We start from the raw sequence: 23094 nt of genomic DNA, 5'->3' as shown, positions 1-23094 counted from the left end.
CTTCTGCTTACCAGCTAAATCCTGAATCAAGCCAAGGAAACCAACATTGCCGGGGGTGTAGTCCTTTATGCTCTCAGTCTCCGAGTCCCTCCTCCAGCACTCAAGCCCTGGATGCCCAAAGAATAACACAGCTACTTAAAAATATCCGCTGCAGACCTCGCTGCCACGCACTTCTTCACGGGGTCAAGCATCCCTTATTCGTCAGCACTAGCGAACACCCGTTCAGACGCACTCAAAGAGAGGAAGGGGGGGGGGGCACATTTCAATCTGTCTGACGCATCACTTGGGCAGAATTTCCTCAGAGGAGTTCTGTGACCACATAGAGGAACAAATCCGAAGGCCCAGTTTCTTCGTAAGGTCAAGAACTCCAAGGTAACTAGCAAATATCCTTTATATGTACAGTAGGGGGTTATGTTGTTTCTTACAATACTGGCCAAACACAGCCATCTCCTTTACTACCTGGCCTCTTGCCTAATCTAATGTAAGAGATCTTCCATTTTCTGCTCCATATAATTAATGTAGAATGTGTTTGGATTTAAAAGTGCTAACATGCAGCTTCTAATGTGTTGCAGAAAAATAGTTTAAGCAGTTTAACAAAAATGAATTGAAAAAAGGATTTTGTGCTTTAAAATAAGTAAAAACAAGCGGATTATTGCATACACGTGCTAAACTCCAGAAGTGCACAAATTAAACATCTGAACATGCTGCCATAAACAGTTAGTCTGTAAAGTGTCACAGAAAACTATGTTACAAGCACTGCAATTGAAAAGCTTGTCATGGTTTTAAGTAAAACAGTGACAACTGGAGTTCTGCTCTATACCGGGTCAAGCAGCAGGCAGTGTGACGTCACAACTGAAGTATAACTTGCCACAAAGCAGTTGTGTTGTCATTTTCTTATCACAGGTCAGTTGTGAAATCACAACTAGCCTGTAATAAGAACATTATTTCCAGGCTTTTATATGAATATTACAGGCTGGCACGTAGTATATTGTGTTTTTATTTTTAGTTTATTCTGCTCTTGGTTTGTGAAAGTCTTAATGTCTGTTGATTGCCCTGTCTGCCGTTGCAGGTGCACCTTGAAGAGAGATGTTTAATTTTATTGCAGCAAGGGTTGTATATGTTGATGTATTTATCTTTTAAATTGTAGGGGTCCGGCTTCCATCATGCCGGACAGTAGTTTGCAAGAAAGGAACAGCTAGCCTGCCTCAGATGGAAGGGGATGTTCATAAGGAGTTTATTCATAGTGGACAAGTTCCCAGCGGTGAGTCCAATTTCATCTACGAGCCAGAATGCTACAATTTTCAATGCAACTCTAACAGCCGTAATGCCTTGGCACATGGGCCATATGAATCATACCCTTTGTTACTAAAATTCCGTCAGATAAAAGGATTGGGACACTTTGTCAGATCAGCGTGGGTTTCCTGCGCTGCTGCTCAATGGTGAGATTTGGGGCACTGGGGACCCCCAATAAGTCTCCTGTCAGTGCTTAGTGCACCTCGCTCCTTTCTCCTACAAAGTAGTGAAATGGTATAGTGCCCCACTCCCTTTGACAGAAAATCTGCCCCCGACTCTTGAACCTGTGCCTACCAGGGATTATGATTTCTCATGTCACTGTTTATACAGGTCATTCTTATTCAATAACTGAGCTTGTTTTGGCAAATGCAAAATGTCTTGATTCTTTTTAATACACCAAAAACCATTGTATGTGAACACACCTTTTGTATTCAGGTGTGTGTGGAATTGCTGTCTGGCAAGGTTGTAGAAACCCTGGCTTGTTTGTTTTTTAATAACTTCATTTATGCAGGTAATGTCATCTCAAAGTGTAGGTGGTCTGCTAACCAGATGCCCCTTTTCGTATTCTCATTTCAAAAGTACAGTAAAACATGTGCGCATCTTGATCTGCCGCCCCTCCTCTACAGTGGCACAGAACAGGTTCAAAGGTCGCAATTGCCATTTTGACAGCTGCTGTGACAGCTAAATCACTTCCACACAGAAGCTGCATTTAGAATTTGCACCTGTGCTCCAGAACTACATAATTATGATGAAGTACCTCCTGGTTGCAGTTTAATCTTTAAACCTAAGTCATACCTGAGTTTGGGGGTATAGGGGTTTGTAATTCACTAATTATTAGAGCCACAACTGATCTTTATCATACATATGTCAACACTGCGAGTCCATGCCAGCCATGAACAGCTGAGTGTATTCTCCTCTGCCTGGCTGTTTCCGCTGCACTCAGCAGGATAATAACCAATGGGAGCTGCCTCTCTTTTGATCCTTTTTCGGGTAACGCCTCTCTCCAGCAGGAGATACCTCAGCAGGAGCTGTCCTGGGAAACTGAAATCTAAGGGTCAGCCTTAAACAAAAAGACTAGCCTCACACTAGGGTGTTGTACACCAAAGAGTCTTTGATGCTATGGGTCTGAGAATGGGGCAGAGTTAGTGTAGTCAGAGGGAGCTCCGCACTGTTGAGGAAGAATTCCACCACCTTGTTTCTCTGTGTAGCTCTCCTTCCTTCCTGTCTCCTACACTTCCGTTAACACAAAGCACTTTGGGCAGGAAGGTAAAGACCACTTGTCACAAGGATGTGGAGTGGGCCTGTTAAGTCAGGTTTGCTTTCGTCTAATCCTGTGGGACCTTATACCTATAAAAGAGGGTTCTACCACCCCTTTCTTGCTGAGTGCGTTGATTGCCCACCCTTCGAACAGGAAGTTTGCTGCTGCAGAAGTCTTCAACCCACCATGTTTTGAACAGCTCCTGAAACCACCAGCATCTTCGCCGCTGATCCAAGTTGGAGCGCCAAACCAACCCTTGTACACTTAGATGTACTTCCTTTGAACGCTACATCGAGCCACAATGAGTCCTACTTCAAATCTTATTCGACACCTGCTCCTGTCTCAATCATCACAATTGCTGCATCTGAACCTGATTCGAACTGCTTGCAGAATATGCCTCTATCAATGTCATTGAACTGCCAGAACTGAATAAGGTATTGTTGAAAGACCCCAGCTCCCTGGTCCATTTGTTGGAACCCTAGAAAATGGTAAAGGCCTCTTTTGCATCTTTTCCTCATGAAGCGTATCCTTTTTGAACATTCTGGTGATTTATTGCCATACTCTTCCATGCAAAGTATCCAGAGTGGTTCTATCATTACATTTTGTGTTTCTCTGCCTTCCTTTACAGGGATGGGTTTTTGTTAGCGTTCTTTAGTGCAGTTTATATTGCATATTGCTGTGTTTAATTAAATATATTTGTATAGAGCCTTGATGGGACATTCCTTTATTTTGGATTGTTGTACTATTGCTGTTTAAGTTGCTACTTCTCACATTCAAAGCCTTCCTAAGAGTATATGGCCTGCTCTTGGCACAAGTTACCACAAAAGGCAAAGGAGTTATAGCTCTTACCTGTTTCACCTTTATGATGGGATTACTTGTTTTGTTGAGGTGTGAGGGATGAGTTGACGTTTTAACCACTTCTCATCCTTGTACTCCTGTGGTGCAGAAATCATTTCACCACACTAGTGGGCAGTAGTTGGGATTTGTACAGACTGTGCCTACAGTTTAGTTATCCAAAATAAAACTGTGTGAATTTAATGTTAAAAGTAGACCAGCAAGCATTTTAAAATTTCTACAATGGACCGTGACGTGAGCACCACACAAGCTTGAAAGCCAGTGAGCTGTGTAAGCTATTTCAGGGAAAGGGGACTCTCCTGAGATTAGAAAGGTTGAATTGTTCAAGCTAGGCGAAGCCCAGGGCGGCATTATCACTCTGGAACTCCTAGCACCGGTACCGTTTTCTCTTGGGAGGGGTACAGGGGGACCGCTACAGTGATTCCAATGATTTCCCCCAGAGAGTGTATAGTGCAGTATCTCAGCGATATCAGGTTTCCCGCTGGTCTAGGGCATCATTTAGGTCTCATGCTTCAGCTAGGTGTAGAGCTTCCTTCGGTGTGGGGCAAGCCTCGCTGTGGATGATCTGGGGTTAGGAAGTTCCTCCTGGAGAAAAGGAGGGTGGCCCTAAAATAAAAAACTGAGGGATGAGAGACAACAGCAGTAGTGTGATGCTGCCTTAGCAGAGGAGAGACAGTGGGAGGCATCTGCTTTAGAGGAGCAGAAGCAACAAGATTTTGTGATACTGCACAAACTTGACCTGGAGGACCAGAATGGGGCCTGCAAGCTAACTTCCAGTGGGGAGGGAATTTGCTCTGGTGGTGGCACCCAGGATAAGTCTAGGTGCCATTTCTCCAAGTACCCAATCAACCCTATGAGGTAGGGAAAGAAATCTTGTGTTGGTCTAAGGCACTGAATCTTGCCTTTAACCTCCATAAGGTGGAAGATCAGGTATGGGGAGCAGCCCTTATAAGCCACCTTGTGACGGTCGGTATGATTCAGTTAGCTCCTGCGGAGAGGTCAGTTTATGAAAAAGTGAAGGTTTCAGTCCTCTGGAGGTTCTGCCGAACACTAGGACTGTACCCCAGGAGCTTTGGAGAGATAGAAAAAAGGGCAATCAAACATTTTGAGTTTCCTAATCAGTCACGGGTAACAAAGTTGACACATTATAAGGACATGTACAGTTTGTTAGCATGCAGGACAACCCTTGATAGTTGTAAGATGGAGTTACACCTGTATTTAGTGGGCAAGATTATCACAGAACCTAGAGAGCTTGTGCAGGTATGTGAGTACTTGTCCAGAAAAAGGACTGATCAACTTGGACCAAGTTAGGTGACAGGGCAGCTGATAATGGTGAACACAGGGAGGGAAAGGGCAGAGGTTCTGACCCTTTCCCCAAGAAAGGCACCCCAAACCCTGAGGTCTCATGGAGGAGTCTATAGTCAATGTGGGCATATTAACAGATGAAATACCACTGGGCCTGTGAGTGGCTGAAACTAATTTTCAATGGGAACAGTACAGGGTCCTCAGAGGAAGCCCCATTTCTCACTGATACCCATGTATTTTTAAACCGCCTTTCCATAAATGGGGGGGGGGGGGGAGTCTCCTGCTTTGCATGACAGTGCTGCAAGTGTCACAGCTGTCAAGCGACAGTGGGTGAAGGAAGGGCAGTACATGCCAGGACCAAATCAGACGGTAAGGGGCTCTAATGGTTCTGCATTTTGTCCCTTGGCAATGGTAGAGCAAAGCTGGAGGGGTAACACCTCCCTGCACCTTGCTGAAGTTAAAGACTCCATTCCAATTGGGTGTCTGTTTGGTAATGACCACCCTGACCATAGTTGAAGAAGAAACTAGAGCATGAGCTCTACAAGTTGCACAGGAGGAAGGGCTTGAGGACCTAGGCCTTGAGACTTTCTCATCTGGTGAGTGCAAGAGAACGGTGTCGCCAGCAAATCCCACTTCAGACCAGCAGTCCCCTGAGGCGAATCATCTTGCAAGCGAGGTCTCAGCGGCCACTGAGTTGACTGTGGAGTTAGCACCAGATTCAGTGATCTCAGGGTTACGTGCTGGCGTAGAAAAGAAACTTGACATGGTAGATAGGACAGTTGCAGTGCTAAAGGGCCTGCCAGAAGTGAAGGGGTGCTCTTAAGCTAGAGTCCCAGGTCAGGTTGACATTTTGTAGGTACAAAGGGACTGTCCCACACTGGTAGATCTGTGGAAGCAGACTGGGAAACTGGTGCAGAGTGAAGTCCCTGGTTTATTTCAAAACGGGGAACCGGTGCAAGGTGAAGGCCCTCAATAGTGCAAAGACAAGGAGCCCAAAAATTCAGAGGCAAGGCACAGCCAAGAGTTGGTTGTTCACCCAAGCCCAAGGAGGTTCCTACCGGAATTGGCCCCTGACAAACCTACTGGTTACATAGATGTGACTGAGAACTCTGATAGATCATTTTACAATCCACGGGCGGATGTAAACCTAGAAGAAACTGCACTCTGAACCCGAAGGCCCTTTAAGACGAGGTAACAGTATCTGAGATGGATGCGGATGCAGATCTTACTCTTAACATCAATAATCGGGTCGACTCAGGAAGTTGGCGAAACCTAACTTATTTGCAACAGGGAGTACAACCGACATCAACGGACGCCGCACAAGTATTCTTAACTAATTTCATCAAAAAAACATTCTTTTATAACACTATCGTCATTACTGACATTCTACTATGTGGCAAAATAAGTAAACCTATTAGCGGATGTGATTGGCTTAAGAGGAACATCTAAGTATACTTTCTATGTGGTACTGGGCTGGGATTGGGTCTCTAAGGTCAGGTGGACAGCCATGCCCACCCCTAGTGCAAGTCATCGTCCGCGTCATAAAAATACACAACGTTTCATTGGCTTTCAAACTATAGGGCCCTCTACAATTGGTTGGCAAGCTTGTACCCTTCTGGAGTATTCCACTCGTTAGCAGCATGCAAGCTGGCACCCAAGGTGCTGGAGGGTTGGCTTGGTCATGCCTCCCCACCCAAATAGCCCAACATCCATCATCACTCCTACTGTCTGCCAGTCAATTAGTCCTTTGAACTCGGCCTTGCAAGTAGCACTGTGCCTGAGAATAGAAAGGAGTGTGAGCATGGTATCTTCTGGTCTCGGTGCAGCTCTCCCCAAGTGTATTCTCATCTGGACCATGTGACAGGACACTGTGTTAAACTCCTTTGTTGTATTTAATACTATCAAATGAATAAAACCTGGCACTTCTAGTGTTTTTCCATTACACCTCAACAGGAGCATGTCTTGCTTCTCAAGATCATTGTATCTTCTCAAATAGATAACCAGTTTCTTGACTGCCTCAACCCTTGACTCTGGGCCAGCCGAGCCTTCTCGAATCTTCCTTTTGTACTGTAGAGACCCCCCGGCCGGACCCTAGAGTCGGGGTTTGATCCAAAGTACTTTAAGACGAGATAGCTGCACCTTGAGATGGATGGGAGTGCAGGTTTATTACTCCAACACCAATCAATAAGGACAACTCAATGGTCTGGCAAAGGGAGTCCGTTCAATGACGAGTACAAAAAATGGGGAGCCATGGCAATCGGCAGTGATGCAATAGTCCTTCTCGCTTCAACTCTGACGAACGTCATATAAAACATAACTTTTATACTCAAAACGCGTCATAATCTGACGTGTAACACTCAAAGATTAACATGCAATTCTATTGGTTAGGAAAAGGTAACTTTAAAATAGTTGCTATATCTGTATATGGTAACTGAGTGAGGGGTTTGGATAAATACTATCAGGTCGGCGTCTAAGCCCTTCCTTCAAAAATTACTACTGTAGACGTCACTAGACGTACGACGTCCTATTGATTCTACTAACTATAGGACCCTAGATTATTTGGTCCATTGTGATTGGGTTGGCATCATCCCCATGCATACATTTCTACTTTGCTTAGCAGCACGCAGAACGCTCAGCCAGGTGCAGGGTGTCCCCCAATTCAGCATGCCTTCCTTTAATCAATCACTTTATGGGCTATGTGTCAATTAGTTCACTGTGGCTGGCCTCGAAAGTGCATCTTCTTGTCTCGAAAAAGTTCTGATATCTCTGGCTGGGCGGATGTCAAGCCTAGGTGTGAACCCGTGCCTCTTCTCGCTCGGATGGTCACGTGCTACCACACCGTGAATTTGCCTCATTTCTTTCAATTTGTGTATTTGATTTTCGTTTCACCCACCACCTGCCTTTGCCTTCTTATCTCGATCCTTCAGAGGCTGGATATTCTGTTCTTAGCTTCAATTAAACGTTGCTACTCTTCATAGCTTCTATTGATGTGACCTTGGCTTCCCTGGCACAAGCTGCCTCTGCCGAGTTTCGATTCGGCCTTCTTTCTTCGTTTTTGCTAGAATATGAATCTTTTTGTATTTGGCCTATAATAACCTGGGTTGGTTCTGCTTTTAGTGCAAAGTGGACAAGCACTTATACAATGTGCTTCATTTTGAGGTAGATTGTGTACAGTGGCGCTTGCCGCTCCATTCTTCTACTTAGCATAGCAAGCCGCACTGTTTTCTTAGCTTTCTTGCGGTTACAAGCAAATGTACAGGCGTTAGCTGGTTGAATATCCTGCTTACAGTTTAAGCTTCTTTATATTTTAACATCGCTTTCTTCTTCTAGGTTCACGATATCCTTATTCATGGCGTTTTGTCTTTTCGTGTCATCCTTTGGTCGCCATTTCTTCTATGGGTGCATTGGTCCAGGCCCACGTGACGTCACCATTTGTCTTCCATTAAGAACTTTTTGTTTTTTTCCTGGACAGTACTTCAGCAATCTTCATTTCGTCTCATTTGCTGGTAGGGCTTTCTCAATGGATACCTTGCTGTTCATGGTTGTCTGGTTATTGGTACTTCAATAGGTATTGTTCTTCTGATAGGCACCGGGCAGAGCCCTAATGCGGCTCTCTGCTGGTTTATTTGCTCATTGTACATCACATATTTCGGTGTGAATGTTCCTGGTACTTCAAAATGGGCAACTGGAGTTCAGGCTTTATTTGGGACCTCCTCTACACTCCCCCATCTGGGCGATTCATCGACCACTTTCACTTCCTTCTTTGGATTCATCTTATTTGGTTCATCTGTATCCATCTTCACTTGGACGTCTGGGTTAATTCCTTTTATCTTCTGGGTCTGTACATGATGGTTTGAAGAAGTGTCTCTTTGGAGTCCATATCATTATTACTCCTTTCAGGCTTCCTGCTGTCCTTACATGTTCGTCTTTATTTCATGTCATTATTTGACATTGTCCATTTGGACTGCAGTAAATCCATCTTCCTACATAATTTCTGCATTTCCTGGGCTAGAGAAACTGTGTACCTTCTGGTGTGTGCTTGCTGGGGATGTAACGGTATTAAGGTATACCGTTAAAGATACCGTGAACCACTCAATTAAACAATAATAACCGTCACATTGTTTATACCGGTATACCGTTAAGTGTGCTTTTCAATCTGATTTGGAAAGGCTGCAGTAAGCAAGTTCTGCGCAGTCTTGGTCTTGCACTGTTGGATGTGCCATCTGCAAAGTAGTTTCAGTTGGAGAAGTTTTTAATGCCATTCCATAAACCACACGTGCATGACACAAAATCAGTATGTTGGCAATAGGAAGAATAAATACAGTGCCAAGAAGGAAAAGGGTTTACTTTGGGTTGGCGGCTTTGGGGTTTATATATTTAAAATGGATAATGTTTGCTAAACATATGACAATGGAGGATTTCCCCGGTTCTATCATTGAATTTACATATAATAAGTCACACTGTGAAATTCACTAATCTCTGTGGGTATTCCCTACTGTCATACCAAAGGGTAACATGTTGGCCCGCATGTAAACTAAAGGCTGTAGTGTGTGTGTGTGCGTGCGTGCGTGCGTGCGTGCATGCACAAGCTTATACTACCATCATCCTCCATTGATATGTGGCATGCAGGTTATAAAGTTCGCAACATTTTCATCTTCCCCAGTAGCCAGTGGGGGAGCTAAAAGCCTAAATGACCACTTAAGAAAAGCTATCAGTTTACTTTCCCAGTTGCAGCAGGCACCCCTCCCCCTCCTCCTCTCCACATGTGTGTTTGTGTTTGGTGGAAGCAACGGGTGGCATTTCAGTGGAAAGTATGTTGAAAACCCCAATTCTGGCTCTGTGTGCCTGGTTTTGTTTGTGATGATAAATCTGACAATTTGTGACCTTTTAGAAAATATTTAAGATTAGTTAACTCCGCCTGCTATACCGCGATAACCATGATATACCGTCATTTGGCAAGAAGTTTATCGTACCGTTATAAAACTAATACCATGACACCCCTAGTGCTTGCTAGCCCTCGCAAAGTCTCTTATTTCTTCATCAGTCAGATCTCTGGGCTTCCATCCTGGTTTGACATCAATCATGATCTTCATCCGTATAGCTTTCTTCGCAGTTTTCTGGCATTGCAAGATTATTATCTTGATAACGCGAAACCCTAGTCCTATCAATAGCAGGGCTCCCAAGAACTTGAATGCATCCGCCATCCATTGTGGAACCCATGAAAATAGTGATCCAAACCAACTGTCATCATCAACGTCGTCGGTTTCATTGATCTGGCTCTGCAGGTTTGTCAGTATAACTATAGCCTCTGTTAAAGTTCCATTTTCCTCGTCGTGAGAAGGTATAAAAGTGCAACATGATTCTCCTATTTTTGCACAAACTCCTCCATCCATAGCTGTGATCATGTCAAGTACATATCTGTTCTGGAGAGTCATCAGTCGGATGGCTCTTAATTCTTTCTTGATTCGATTGAACCCTTTTATTGTCCTTTTGATGGTTTGCAGTAACTCCCATCTGGTTATCAGCAACCATTTAGTATTTACTCCAACTTGGATTTGTGGCATAACAATTGTTGTGAACACTGATGAGGTGAGGCTGAATAGCCTGTGTTCATATGGGATTGCATGAAATGCTTCTTCTGATTTAGCAGAGAAGTAATTTTCTCTCTTCATTTGGGTTATCAGTTCCACAGATCTCTTCTTCCTCAGGTGAGCATCTGCTTTCGGAAAACTGTCAATATTCAGGTCACTTTTCAGGATCACTAATGCTGGAACGTGGACATTCACTATTGTGCAAATACCTCCCCAGTTCTTTGGCCGCCTGATGTATGCTTTGGATCTGCATGCCCTATAATGATCCATAATAACTGCAGTAACATGTATCATTCCTGGAGCCTCAAAAATGTGTCTGCAGTTCTGATATTCACCCATTTTTCTTGTGCCTTTGTTCCTGAAGCATACTTTTGTGCTTTCTAGTGGCACTATCTGCAAGGGTCCTCTGTCTTCGACCCATGTTAGCAGTTTTGTAAGTTTGGCCATAGTGGTTTGTACAGTCTTTGTGAGTTTTCAGTTCTCCCATCTGTCTGGTGAAAGCACTGTTCCCCAAGTCTGCAGTTGGCCTCTGTTTTTCCAAATTTGAACCTCTGCTGGAGTTTCCACTTGGACATTTAGTTTTGGGTTCACTTCCCATCTTATTCCTGCTCCTTTAACTCCAGGCTTCCCATACCTGATCACATGATTTCTAGAATGAGCTCTGTTTCTCCTCTTAATGTCCTGAACATAATCATCTTCATCGGGATAAGCTGTTTCAGTTGCCCATATCAATGAGGCATCAATTCCCATAAACTGGCCTCTGGTATTGCACATTGCTATGTGTGAGAGACGGTGTGCTGTCGGGACATCCATTTCTATAGCCACGAATATCTTGTACTTCCCCATGCTGTACAGTAGGAGTGCGCAAACAAAGCATTCCCCTTCAGAATTTTGTCTTCCAACTTCCTTCATGTGCTGGTACCAGATGTTGTTACCTAGGTGTGCGGTGGTGCTATCCAGGTAATCGTTCAGTTCATTGTCATCTTCATGCATGCTTCTCTTGATTCTTAAGGTTTTCATGTAGTTTGCTATTACTACATCTCTGAATGCATCTGTATGGCTTTTTCTTGCTGGAGGGTTCTCAGGTATCCTGGTCCATGGTGCAGGCTTCCTCATCTGCGCCATTTGAATGGACAGTAGTCTGGCAGCTCTTTCCTTTTCTTCATCCATTTTTTCCCTGCTGGATGCAAGTGCCCATACCCAACAGCCTGGCACTGGTCCGGTATAGGTTTGTTTATTGAATTCATGTAGCGCTTTAAGCCAAAGCACTTATGGCTGTACTGTGGCACTGGTACTTGTCCCTTGTGTTGGAACATATATGCTTGGTAATGCAGTCTCTGCGGTTTTGTTTTTCAGTTCCTCATGCAGTTTCCTCGCTCTGGCTATGTGCAGGAATAGTAAGTCTACTAACATTTGTGTCCGTGCAGAGAGTTTTTCTGAGTTGGCCCTTGTTTTCTCAAGAGTTTGATATGACTGCTTCTGTTGGCTTTTCTCTTAACTCGTCGTGTTTTCTCATGACAGCTTCTGTGAAGTTTCTTATGGCAGGCAGTCTCTTCCTTTCTGCTGCTTTGGTTTGTGGTTCTGCAGTCATTGATGCTAGGCCTGTTTTGTGTACTTTCAGTGTTTGCATGCGTGTAGTTATCATTGCTGTTACTCGTATTCATCTCTTGCCAACCCTGTCTCCGGCTTTTCTTTTCAATCGTTGCCACAAGTGTGTGCGTATCGTTGCAAATTACATCCATTTCAAGTTCATTCACTCCACCATCAGATCTTCTAGGGACTGGATTGATTATATAAGGTCTGGGTGCTTTTGTGGGTTTCATGCGTTCATCATTAGGTGGGTGCACTGAAATTGGAACGCTCTGTGCATGAATAAAGAATGCAGTTCTAATCGTCAATGACAATAGAATAATGATGAATATGATACATGGGTACATTATAGTTTTGTATGTTAGGTGTCAGCATTTTCTTCCAGAGAAGCGGGGATGCCTCTCTTCTTGTCGGAGGAACTGGTTGCTGCTCTGGACCCCCATCTCGATCATTCGTCAAAAGTCAATGTTATTATTCCTTTAACCAATATCGTCTTTCGAGTTCTGTGTTTAGGAGTGTCTGGTGCTCCAAAAGTGTCCCCCCTCTTGCTAGTGATAATTGTCTCTTATTTCAGGATACAGTTCTTTGCTAGACTATGGGGAAAAATCAAATGAAGTAATACTTCAGTGAGTCCCTTTACTGCGCATGTTAATAATAATAATAATAATAATAATAATGTTCAATAGGTAAGCTCACAGTCCACCTCTCGAATCTGCTTCAGTCCAGAGGACATGTTGGATACTGATCAGTATGAGAAGAATATGAAGGAAAAATAGCAACAGGTACAACAAGTGAAGTCCTTGACTCTGTTTCTTCGATCTGTCCCTCGGCGGAAGTTTCACTTTCTCCTCAGGAGACTTCAATGGAGATTGGAGAGTTTAATCTGTGCTACAATACCATGTAGGAGCATGCTTAGCTGGGTATACTTTACTGGATCTCCGAGAAATGTGAGTACGTCAACATTGATTGGTCTTCCCACTAGCTCTGGAAAGTCCTCCATAAGGTGAAAGACGTGGTATACCAACCTGCTGTCTTCTGGTGATGGGGACATCTGTCCTGTCTTTGCTGGGATTCAGGATCATAGGATTTTTCCTTGATGAAAACAATGTCTGCACTGTGCGTTAATTATGCTCTTATCTAAAAGATGGCTTAAATGTTCAGTGTTTGCTGGGTCCCAGAGAAATTTACATGTGCCTGTCATTCTTCCGACATTGGTTGGACAGTCTTCAATTATGCGAAGGAACAACGTGATGATAAGCCCATTTGTTTTTGCCTGTGTCGGGAACATTTGCTTCTTTCTCACTGTACTCAGGGAGTAGGATACATTTTTTGGCAATGACAGTAAACAGTTGTCTTATTATATTTTCGTTTTCAGGATCTTGGAGAAAGTCTGTGACACTTGTCTCCCTACCAGTGACGGGTATGATCTTAGCACTAGGTTGAAATAGGTGACCACGTCCTTTGTGATATCTCTGTGTGGCACCATAAGTGATTCTGAATAGGGTCTCGGTGTGGAATGGGTCGGGATATTGTGTTTGCTTCCAATGTAAGTGTTCTCAGTCAAAATTTGGCATATTCCTTTCCCATCAAGGCTTAAGTGTGCCTCAGTCCAAAGTCCGAATCAACAGACTATTCTTGTGGCTTATATGCACAATTTTCTTCTTCACCCTGTGACTAGGATGCACAGAGTGTCAATTTTGTATGTCCTTATCCCCTTTTTTGCTTAGAGGAAGTGTCCAATTTAAGCCACAATTTTGCAGAAGTTCTTGTCTTGGTCTTGGTGGTCATGTGTCCTTCTTCCTTGTCATGGATATCGTCTGCATGTGCTGTGGTTCTTCCCCCGTTGATCGTTGATTCCTCTTGTTGGGGTGCAGGCAGGGGGCCTTCTCCGATGTAGGGTTTGATATCATCAAGAAAAATCCATGCTCACCTGCCCTGTAGCTTCACAGCGGACGGAGTGCAGTCCTCTAGGATAAAAGGAACGTTGAATCTTGGCTCGTCCCACCTTTTCCTTGTATGGATTTTCACAAGTACGGCGTCTCCAGGGAAGATGAGTGGAACACGTAGACCTTGAACTGAGTCTGATGCAGTGTCTCCTTTTGTATTCTGTGCTGTGCTGCTCCCTTTTCGTCGTCGCTGCTGCTGGTCTGAAATCACAGTAAGACAAGATGTCATACAGTTCAGATAGTTTTGCATTTCAGACCTTAAAATCTCTCCTGTTGATTGGGCGTCACATCTAGCTCTACCTCGGGGTGTTAGAGGAGTTCTCATTCTTCTTCCTGTGGCTATCTTGTGTGGCGTAAGCTGATGGTCGACGCTGGCTTGGTTCTGAGGAGCATACAGTGCCAGTGGAAGGCAGTACAACCCTCCCTTCTTTAGAGTAAGCTTTAACTTGGTTATCCTTTCCTTTAACAAGCTGTTGAGCTTCTCACATATCCCATTACCTTGCGGATGAGAAGCCGACCAGAACTTGTGCTTTATTCCAAGCAGCAAGCTAATCTGCTCAAATATTGAATTCACAAAGTGAGGGCCATTATCTGATCTCATGACCTTGCATACCCCCCACCTAGGGAACACTTCCCCTCCCTAAAAATGTGGCCGCAAAGGTAGAGTCTGGGTGAGTACATGGACCTGCTCTATCCATCTAGAGAATAGACACACCACAACAATTAAGTACTTGTACCCGTTGCATACTTGAATCAAGTCAATGTAATCGACATGCAAGTTCTGAAAAGGCCCATTTGGCTTGGGGATGACTCCCCTCATTACCTTTAATGTGTGCCCAGCGGTGAATTGCTGGCAGATTATGCATAAAAATGCAACATGCTCTGCTAAATTTGGTATGAAACAGTCTTCCGCGAGCGTTGCTGCTAGATTCTCCTTTGTCATATGGGCTTGGTAATGTAGTTGCTCCAGCGCTATTTTTAATAGGGCTACAGGTATTACTGGTTTACCAGTGCTTTCTTGTCGCCACAAACTGTCAGAGGGGTTTAAAGAACACCCTTGACGTTTCCACAGGTTCTTCTCTTCCTGTGGTGCCTCCCCTTGGAGTTCCATTAACTGTGTTTGCCCCAAATTGCTGTAACCCGTGCGGTTTTTGTACACATCATAAGTCCATTGGTATGGATAGCTTCCACTGCCATAACAGTCTCACTTTTTGATGCCATACGCTTGGCTTCCGGGTCTGCTGCTTGATTTCCACGTTAGATAAAATCTGTCCCCTTGGTGTGGGCGGCATATTTCACGACTGCTATGCCCACTGGGAGCTATAGTGCCTTAATCGGCCTGTCCAATAAGGCTGCGTGCTGCACTGGCGTGCCGTCTGCTCGGAGGTAGCCCCTCCTTTTCCAGCACACTAAGCCTGTGTGCACTGTTGATGTCACATAGGCAGAGTCACTGTACACCGTTACTTCCTAGTCTGCGTGATTCTCAATGGCGAGTATCGATGCTAATAATTCTGCAGCCTGTGCTGAATAATGAGATGGTATTTGACCACTAAGAAGCACTCAAACCTCTCCATTCGCTGTGTGCTTCATCACAGCAATGCCTGTGTATCTTTGCCCATCACTTTGAGCGATTCTCGAAGACCTGTCAATAAAGATGATGTCTCCTCCTGCCAAGGCATTTTCTTTTACCCTGGGAATTTCATCATAGAATTCTTCATAATTTGCGCAGTCATGTATCGGCTCTCCCTCAGTGACTGGCTCTGCTGTGAACATAGCTGGGTTTACTATCTTACATCAGACTATTTTAATCGATGGGTTTGATATGATCACTTCATAAGCAGAAGCTCTCTGAGATGTCAATGTGCCCTTTGGTTTCTCTAGAATAGCAAATAATGAGTGTTCGACGTATAACGTCATGGAGCATTCCATTACAATGGTTGTAGCCTTCTCTATGGCGAATGCTGAGGCAGCTAGACTTAGTTCGCAGGGAAAGTGACCTCTCATTACTGGGTCCAAATTCCCACTGTAATATGCCAGCGGCTTGTACACCAATGTGGTTCTCTGTGTGAGTACTGCTGTCATAACGCTGCCATCTGTTTGTGAAAACAGGTAAAATTCCTCTGTATAATTGGGAATCCTGAGAAATGGAACTGTACAAATAGCTCTTTTCAGCAAACCCTTTCTCCATTGTTTCAGACCATTCAAACTTTTCTTTCGTCATTAGGGCCTGAAGTAAAGGCTTAGTATAAGAGCTGTAGCCGAAGACCCATGCCCTAACATAGTTGCATAGGCCAAGAAAGCTCTGCATCGGCTTTATCGTGTGACGCTTAGCCATGTTTAGTATGGCTTCAGCCCTTTCTGGGGTCAATTTCTTTCCTTCATGTGAGATCAGCTGGCCTATGTACAGCATTTCTTGTTGACAATATTGTAACTTTTCTTTGTCAACTTTATATCCTTTCTCAGCCAGTATAGTCAATAGCTGAACAGAATCGTGCCTGCATTGCTCTTCTGTGGTGCTGCAAATTAAGATGTCATCCACATATTGTAAGACGCCACTTTCTAGTGCAATATTGCTCAAATCCATCTGCAGGACTCTGTTGAAAATAGACGGAGGCTCACAGTACCACTGTGTCGGCCTAGTGCTTTTCAGACGCATTTGTCTGAATGTGAATGATGTCAGATCTCCTGAGTCACGATGCAACAGGATTGAGAGAAATGCATTTTTCAAGTCAATCACCGTGAAATATTTTGCTGCATCGGGTATATTGCATAGGATTGTAGTCGGGTTAGGGACTAGAGGGAACACGGCCTCAACAATATCGTTTATTGGCCTAAGGTCTTGCACTAGCCTCCAAGACACCCCTTTACTTTTTTCACTGACATATTACATGGTGACTGTGACGTCACTAAGATGCCCTGGTCCATCATGGCAGAAATTGTCTTAAAAATCTCTTCATCTGCCTCTCTAGACATGGGGTATTGTCGTGCCTTGGTTAAAATTGCTCCTGGTTTTAGTTTCATTTTCACTTCTCCCACCCCCTTCAAGAGGCCTACGTCATAGGGTCCTGTAGTCCATACTCGGACAGGCACCTGGGCCATGTCGTCGTCAAAATATTCAGGACGGTTTAATGCCAGCATCATTCTGAGGTACCTCTCTCTTGATCATCTTTACCTAGACTTACTTCTACCATTGTCGCTCCTATATCTGTTTGTTCTTCAACTAGATCGTCATCGGTGACGTCAGTCACTCGATATCCTTCTTCGATGGCGATTATCGCGCACCATTGGCTGCCCTCGTCATCGTAACCGTCAACCAAAACCACTTTCCCTCGCACTGCAGCTGTGTGTATCATTAAGGGAAATACTTGTCCCTCCCCCTCATGCATCGATATTCTTGGTCTAAATAGGAACTCCAGGGGCTCTCAGGGTTTTGTCTGTAAGGCCTGGCAATCCCGTCATAATCACGCGCATGCCATATGCGAAAATGTCTAGCTCTAATTGTATGGCCCTCATGGCGATGTTTCCTGGGTATGTTTTAATCATTTCGCATACATTTGAATAGTGCATTCCTGGAGTGGAACATACTATGCCCTCCTCCGTGAATGAGATTGTCATGTTTAACTTCGTCATTAAGTCTCAACCCAAAATGTTTACTGGGGTCTGACGTGAATATAATAAAGGTACATTCATTTCTCACTCTCCTATGGAGACTGGGAGTGTGTTTGTAAAGGGAACTCGACTGTGAGCTCCTGTAAAACTCGGAGTATCTATGGCCTCGCCGGACAAGAAAAACCTACCTTCATGTATGCACGAGTGTGTTGCACCCGTGTGCACTAGGAAGGAATATTGTTTACCCCCTATAACGACATCCACCCTAGATTCCCTGTGAGGGTCGGGTGTCACTGATGGGATAGAGCACATCAGGGTTCCCAGTGAGCTGTCCTAGTTCATGAACAAATTTGGCCCACTGTGCACTTGTGGCTTTCCCCCATTCCCATTGTTACTTCCCCTTCCAGGGTTCGGCGTCTACTCTGTGCTCATTGCCTGTGACACTTGCAACAGTGCCTGTTGGGATTGTCCCCATGCTCTGAGGTTGCGCTCCTTGTTGCACTCCTGGCGCTGCTTGTTGCACCGTGTGATTCTGTGCAACACCCTGTTGTAAAACTGTAGGTGGATTCGCCATGCCTGCTCCTGTTCCTTGGCCGTTCTGCATCATGCCTTTGTTTCTGTGCGTGCTCGCCAAATGCCCTGTCATTCCACACAGCCAACAAACTGGCGGTTGGTCGGATTATTTGCCCATATTACATATTCGCGTTTCCATTTTGCATGTTTTGAAAGCCTCCTTGATTATTTTGGAAACTTCCCTGATTGTTCTGCCATCCTCTTCCCCTAAATCCTCTTCCCCGTGGGTAAAACCCTAGGTTACCCTGATTATTATGTTGTGGACTAGCCACCTGCTGCATGCTTGATTCAGCTGCGCTAGTTATCATGGCTCCTTCAAGAGCATATTTTGATAATTTCTTCTGCACCAATTTCGCTTCCTCACCCTTTCGACTTGCTTCTTTTCCTACAGCAGTCTACAATAATGTGCGATAGTCAACTGTATTTCAGTCCTAGGTTTAGCCTCAACTTGAGTTGTTTCTGCACCAATTCTGGCAACCCTTGGCACAGTATATGGTAAAACACAGGTATTGATTTCGTCCACGATTCATGAGTCTCGAGTACCCATGCGTCTTGGAAATTCTGTATATAAATTAAGAGATCCTCAGAATCCTTCATGTTTCGAGTCATTATAGCTCCCATAACGGAAGTATCTGGATACAGCACTCGTAGCGCTTTCCATACTGCGGCTCTACAATTGTTAAATGGAGCTCTGTGTCATGATCACTGCTTCCAAGGAGCCAGGACCAGCCCAACGTCCTTGGAAGCAGGCCCTTAACCCTAATCCTAGGCACCAGCCGGTCCCCACGGGGACCTTTTGGACCTTGACCTGGCGCCGGTGGCACCAGGCTCATCAGAATCATCGGTCCCGGCACTGGAAGCGCCGGGCTCATAATATGTGTACAGATGTTTGGGTGGACTTACCTGCAGCAGACCATGCTGCTTACTTACCAGCCACTTAGAAGTCCTCTGTAAACAGGAACTACTTTCTTACCTGGGTGGGGCAGTTCCATTCCCTGGATTCAGCATGGGGAAAGCTTCTGGAACTGGAACTCTTTTCTTACCTAGGCGGGGCCGTGGAGGAAGACGCCTCATCACTCCAAGGCTATTTAAACCACACCCGATGGATGAAACGTGCTTCGCGTTATTCTGCATCTGCAGCAGAACGCTCACCGAGTCTGTTCCAGCCTTTCTTCCTCAATCTGCAAGAATCGTACTCACCATTCCTGTATCCAGTCGACAGCAGCATCTGCAGAGACAAGAAACAGCAGGTTAGCAAGGCAGTCTTAACTCGCAGTGCTTACTCACCTGATCCATCGGCTGCGGTCACTTCGGCACGCTGTACTTTTTCGCCTGTGAAGACAAAAACATTGTCATTACTTACCGGCACTCCATGAACTCTGGAATTCTTCACGCTGCATCGCCACCTGCGGAGATAAAAGCATCGTATTTACTTACGGGCCTTCCGCGGACTCCGGCGCTGCGAACAAGCTCCTGAAAGACAAAAGAAGAGACATTAGACGGGTATTTACTTACGCCCATCGCGCTCTTCACAATTGAACGCCTGCAAATACTCCGGTGCCTCTTCAGCACGAACTACGCTGCAAGGGAAAAAACAGCTAGAGCGCTTGCATTTACTCACGCATTTCCAGGCGCTTTATTTCATCTTCCTCAAGAGTCCTGCAAGCAAAAGGGGAGAAAAGCATCTGTTAACGTGCCTTGCACCTGAAGACTATAAAGACTAAAAAGGTGTCTGGAAACTCACCGCTCGTGCGATTAACGACGGTAAAGGTCCTCTGAGTCCAAGAGGCCTATGTTTCACCAGTGAAGGAACTGGCAACAGCGCCCTGCATCAGACGCAGATGGAGAGTCCAGCATTCACCTATCTAAGGTGAGCACGTTGACCTGGGGGCTCTACGGAGAAGCTTGGGAGAGAGAGGAAGAGAGACATTAAACAACCCAGACCATTAACCCCTATATTCTTTCACCTGCAGAAACCTCACCCTACGAGTTCGTCACACAGTGCGAAGAGGTTCGACCCCAGAAGCCCATCGAGTCCTGCACATCACCTTTCGAGTCAGACACCTTCCTGCCACGACCTGCGCCTCCGTGGGAATCAGGTGAGCGTTACAGAACGCGAAGCCCACTGCAAAACTCCTACCCAGGCGCAATGGAAACCTCAGACACTGATCACTTAGCCCAGTTGCTCGGAGAATTAAGAGCAGAAGTACATGCAGCTCGTCAGGAAACAGGCTCTCTAAGAAGAGAACTAATACTTTCCAAGGAGCGAACAGAGGACCTCGCTAGGCAATTGCTACAAACGCAGGCCGGACAGACACCTCTGCCCGCTCCAGGAGGAAGCTATCCTTCTGCACCATCTGTAAATCCAGTGCAAATCAATCTACCTGGTAATGTGCCCTTGGCTCCGCCCGAACGTTTTTCTGGTGACCCAAAGAAATATGCAGTGTTCATCAACCAGTGCCGCTTACATTTCTTATGTCGACCAGCTGCATTCCCAACAGATCAGACCAAAGTGGCTTTCGTGCTTTCTTATCTCAGTGGCAGCGCCGCAGATTGGTCGATTCCTTTAGTCACCCAGGATGATCCGGTTCTGCATGATTTCCAGGCCTTCCAGTCCAGTATGGAGAAACTGTTTGCAAGACATGCTCAAGGGCAGGCCTTGGACCATGAACTTCTTTCATTACGACAGGGTAATCAAGACCTCTTGACCTATATAGCCTCATTCAACAGACTCATAGTGGAAACTCAATGGCCCGAGGACAAGAGAATAATGCTTTTCTACAGAGGCCAGTGTGGAGAGCTCAAGGATGTGTTAGCTCAAGTTGTGAACCCTCCACAAGAATGTTCAGACTATATTGACTTAGTCGTCCAATTGGACCACAGATTACAGAACAGGAAGGCTGATCGTTCCAAATTTGATACCCGAGTGTTTTCTAAGCCACAAACTTCTACTAAGGGAGCTGACACTGTGGAACCCATGCAAATAGGGGGGATGAAAGGTCCTTTAAGCCAAAAGGAGCAGGAAAGAAGAAGACAGCTGCAATTATGCCTCTATTGCGGGAACTCGGGGCACTTTCTTGGAGACTGTCCAGTGAAACCAGCTAAGAAGGCTGTAGGAGCCGCAGACACCAGTGCCACAAGTTCAAAGCAGGTAAACGACCTAGCCCGGCAAGTGTAGAGGTCCTCTTGCCGAGCGTTAAGATCTGTCCCATGACCTCGCATTTCGTGGTGCCCGTGGTCCTCATTAGTCCAGCACGTCCGGATCGTTTGCATGCAATTGAAGCTTACATCGACAGCGGAGCAATCGGCAATTATGTGGACCGTGAAATGGCATCAAGGATGAATCTACCCCTTGTCCCTAAGGCAGTAAAGGACGTCATTACTACAGTGGATGGCACGGAGATAGCCTCCGGACCAGTAACGCACGCCACCCAAGAAGTGACGCTAGTGAGCCAAGATGGACAGCGGGAGAAAATTGTGTTCGATGTGATGAAGGCCCCTCAGTTGCAGATCATTCTGGGAATCCCTTGGTTAGAGAAACACAATCCTCAGATCGACTGGCGAGCAAAGACGGTTCAGTTTCCAGAATGTTTTACCACTTGTTATCCTCGGCCTGAAGTTTCAGTGGCAGCAACTTCTTCTGAGGTTCCTACATTACCTCCCGACTACCAGGAATTCCAAGATGTCTTTCGGAAGGATCAAGCTAACACCCTGCCTCCTCATAGGTCTTACGACTGTCAAATAGACTTGATACCCGGAACAACTGCTCCTTGCAGTAGGATTTATGCCCTCACCGAGCCAGAGAATCTTCACCTCAGACAATATCTGGACCAATAGCTAGCTAACGGGTTTATCCGTCCTTCTAAGTCTCCAGCTTCCTCGGCTTTGTTCTTCGTTCCGAAAAAGGAAGGAGACCTTAGGACTTGTATAGATTACCGCGCCCTGAATGAAATTACTGTTAAAAACAGATACCCGTTACCTTTGATCCCTGAACTCCTGGACCAAGTCAAAGAAGCATGTATATATACAAAATTGGATCTCAGAGGAGCCTATCACTTGGTACGAATAAAGGAAGGCGATGAATGGAAGACGGCCTTCCGCACCAAGTATGGGCTATTTGAATATCAAGTGATGCCCTTTGGACTTTGTAACACTCCTGCCGCTTTCCAGTATTTTATGAACGATGTCCTTAGAGAACTCATAGATGTGTGTGTTGTTGTCTACATTGATGACATCCTTGTCTAGTCATCATCTGACGAGGAACATCAGAGACACGTTAAAAAGGTTCTCGAGAGACTGCGTCAACATAACCTTTTTGCCAAGCTTGAAAAATGCGTTTTCAACGTAACTGAAGTTGAGTGCCTGGGATTCATATTGTCACCTAATGGGGTTCATATGGATTCGAAGAAGGTCGATGCAATCATCAAGTGGCCATCACCAACCTCGGTAAAAGGAGTTCAAAGCATGTTGGGATTCGCTAACTTTTACCGCAGATTCATTCCTGAATTTTCCCGGATAGTCCAGCCCATCACCGCTCTGTTAAAAAAGAACAAACCTTTTGAATGGTCTACTGAAGCAGAACAAGCTTTTCAGGACTTAAAAGCTAAATTCGTTTCTGCACCTGTTCTGAAACATCCTTGCCCAGAACTCCCCTACATCGTGGAAACGGATGCTTCTAGTCTTGCTATGGGGGCAGTTTTATCACAAAGAGATCCGGTCACACACCAATTACATCCTGTAGCCTTTTGGTCCCGCAAATTCTCGGCTCCCGAGATCAACTATTCCATTACAGACAAGGAACTTTTAGCTATCAGATCGGCCTTTAAAGCCTGGCGACATTATCTTTTGGGAGCCAGACACACAGTCACCGTAATGACTGATCACCGCAATCTACAATATCTGAAGACGGCCAAAGCTCAGTCTTCCAGACAGCTTCGCTGGGCTCTGTTTCTGGCTGAGTTTTACTTTATAATTACTTATCGACCCGGCAGTAAAAACGGAAAAGCAGATGCCCTCTCTCGGATGGGAGTAGATGAATATTTGACCAATCCAGAACCAATACCCATAATCCCAG

The 23094-nt window shown here is 45.2% G+C and overlaps 1 protein-coding gene across 4 annotated transcripts in view; it reads left to right on the top strand.

Moving 5' to 3' along the window:
• Nucleotides 1-23094, top strand: part of R3HCC1L (R3H domain and coiled-coil containing 1 like) — a 482602-nt gene that overhangs the window by 39621 nt on the left and 419887 nt on the right. For all 4 annotated transcript variants that reach the window (XM_069611545.1, XM_069611546.1, XM_069611547.1 and 1 more), the window contains exon 2: nt 1148-1261. In XM_069611545.1, coding sequence (XP_069467646.1) covers nt 1220-1261 — 42 coding nt within the window. In that variant the 5' untranslated portion in view covers nt 1148-1219. The remainder of the gene's footprint in view (nt 1-1147; nt 1262-23094) is intronic.

This window comes from Ambystoma mexicanum, chromosome 8 (assembly GCF_040938575.1).
Source record: "Ambystoma mexicanum isolate Mex_15411 chromosome 8, UKY_AmexF1_1, whole genome shotgun sequence".
In the NCBI taxonomy this organism is placed as follows: domain Eukaryota; kingdom Metazoa; phylum Chordata; class Amphibia; order Caudata; family Ambystomatidae; genus Ambystoma; species Ambystoma mexicanum.
Note: the sequence above shows the minus strand (reverse complement) of the source record. Positions and strands in the feature narration are given on the sequence as shown.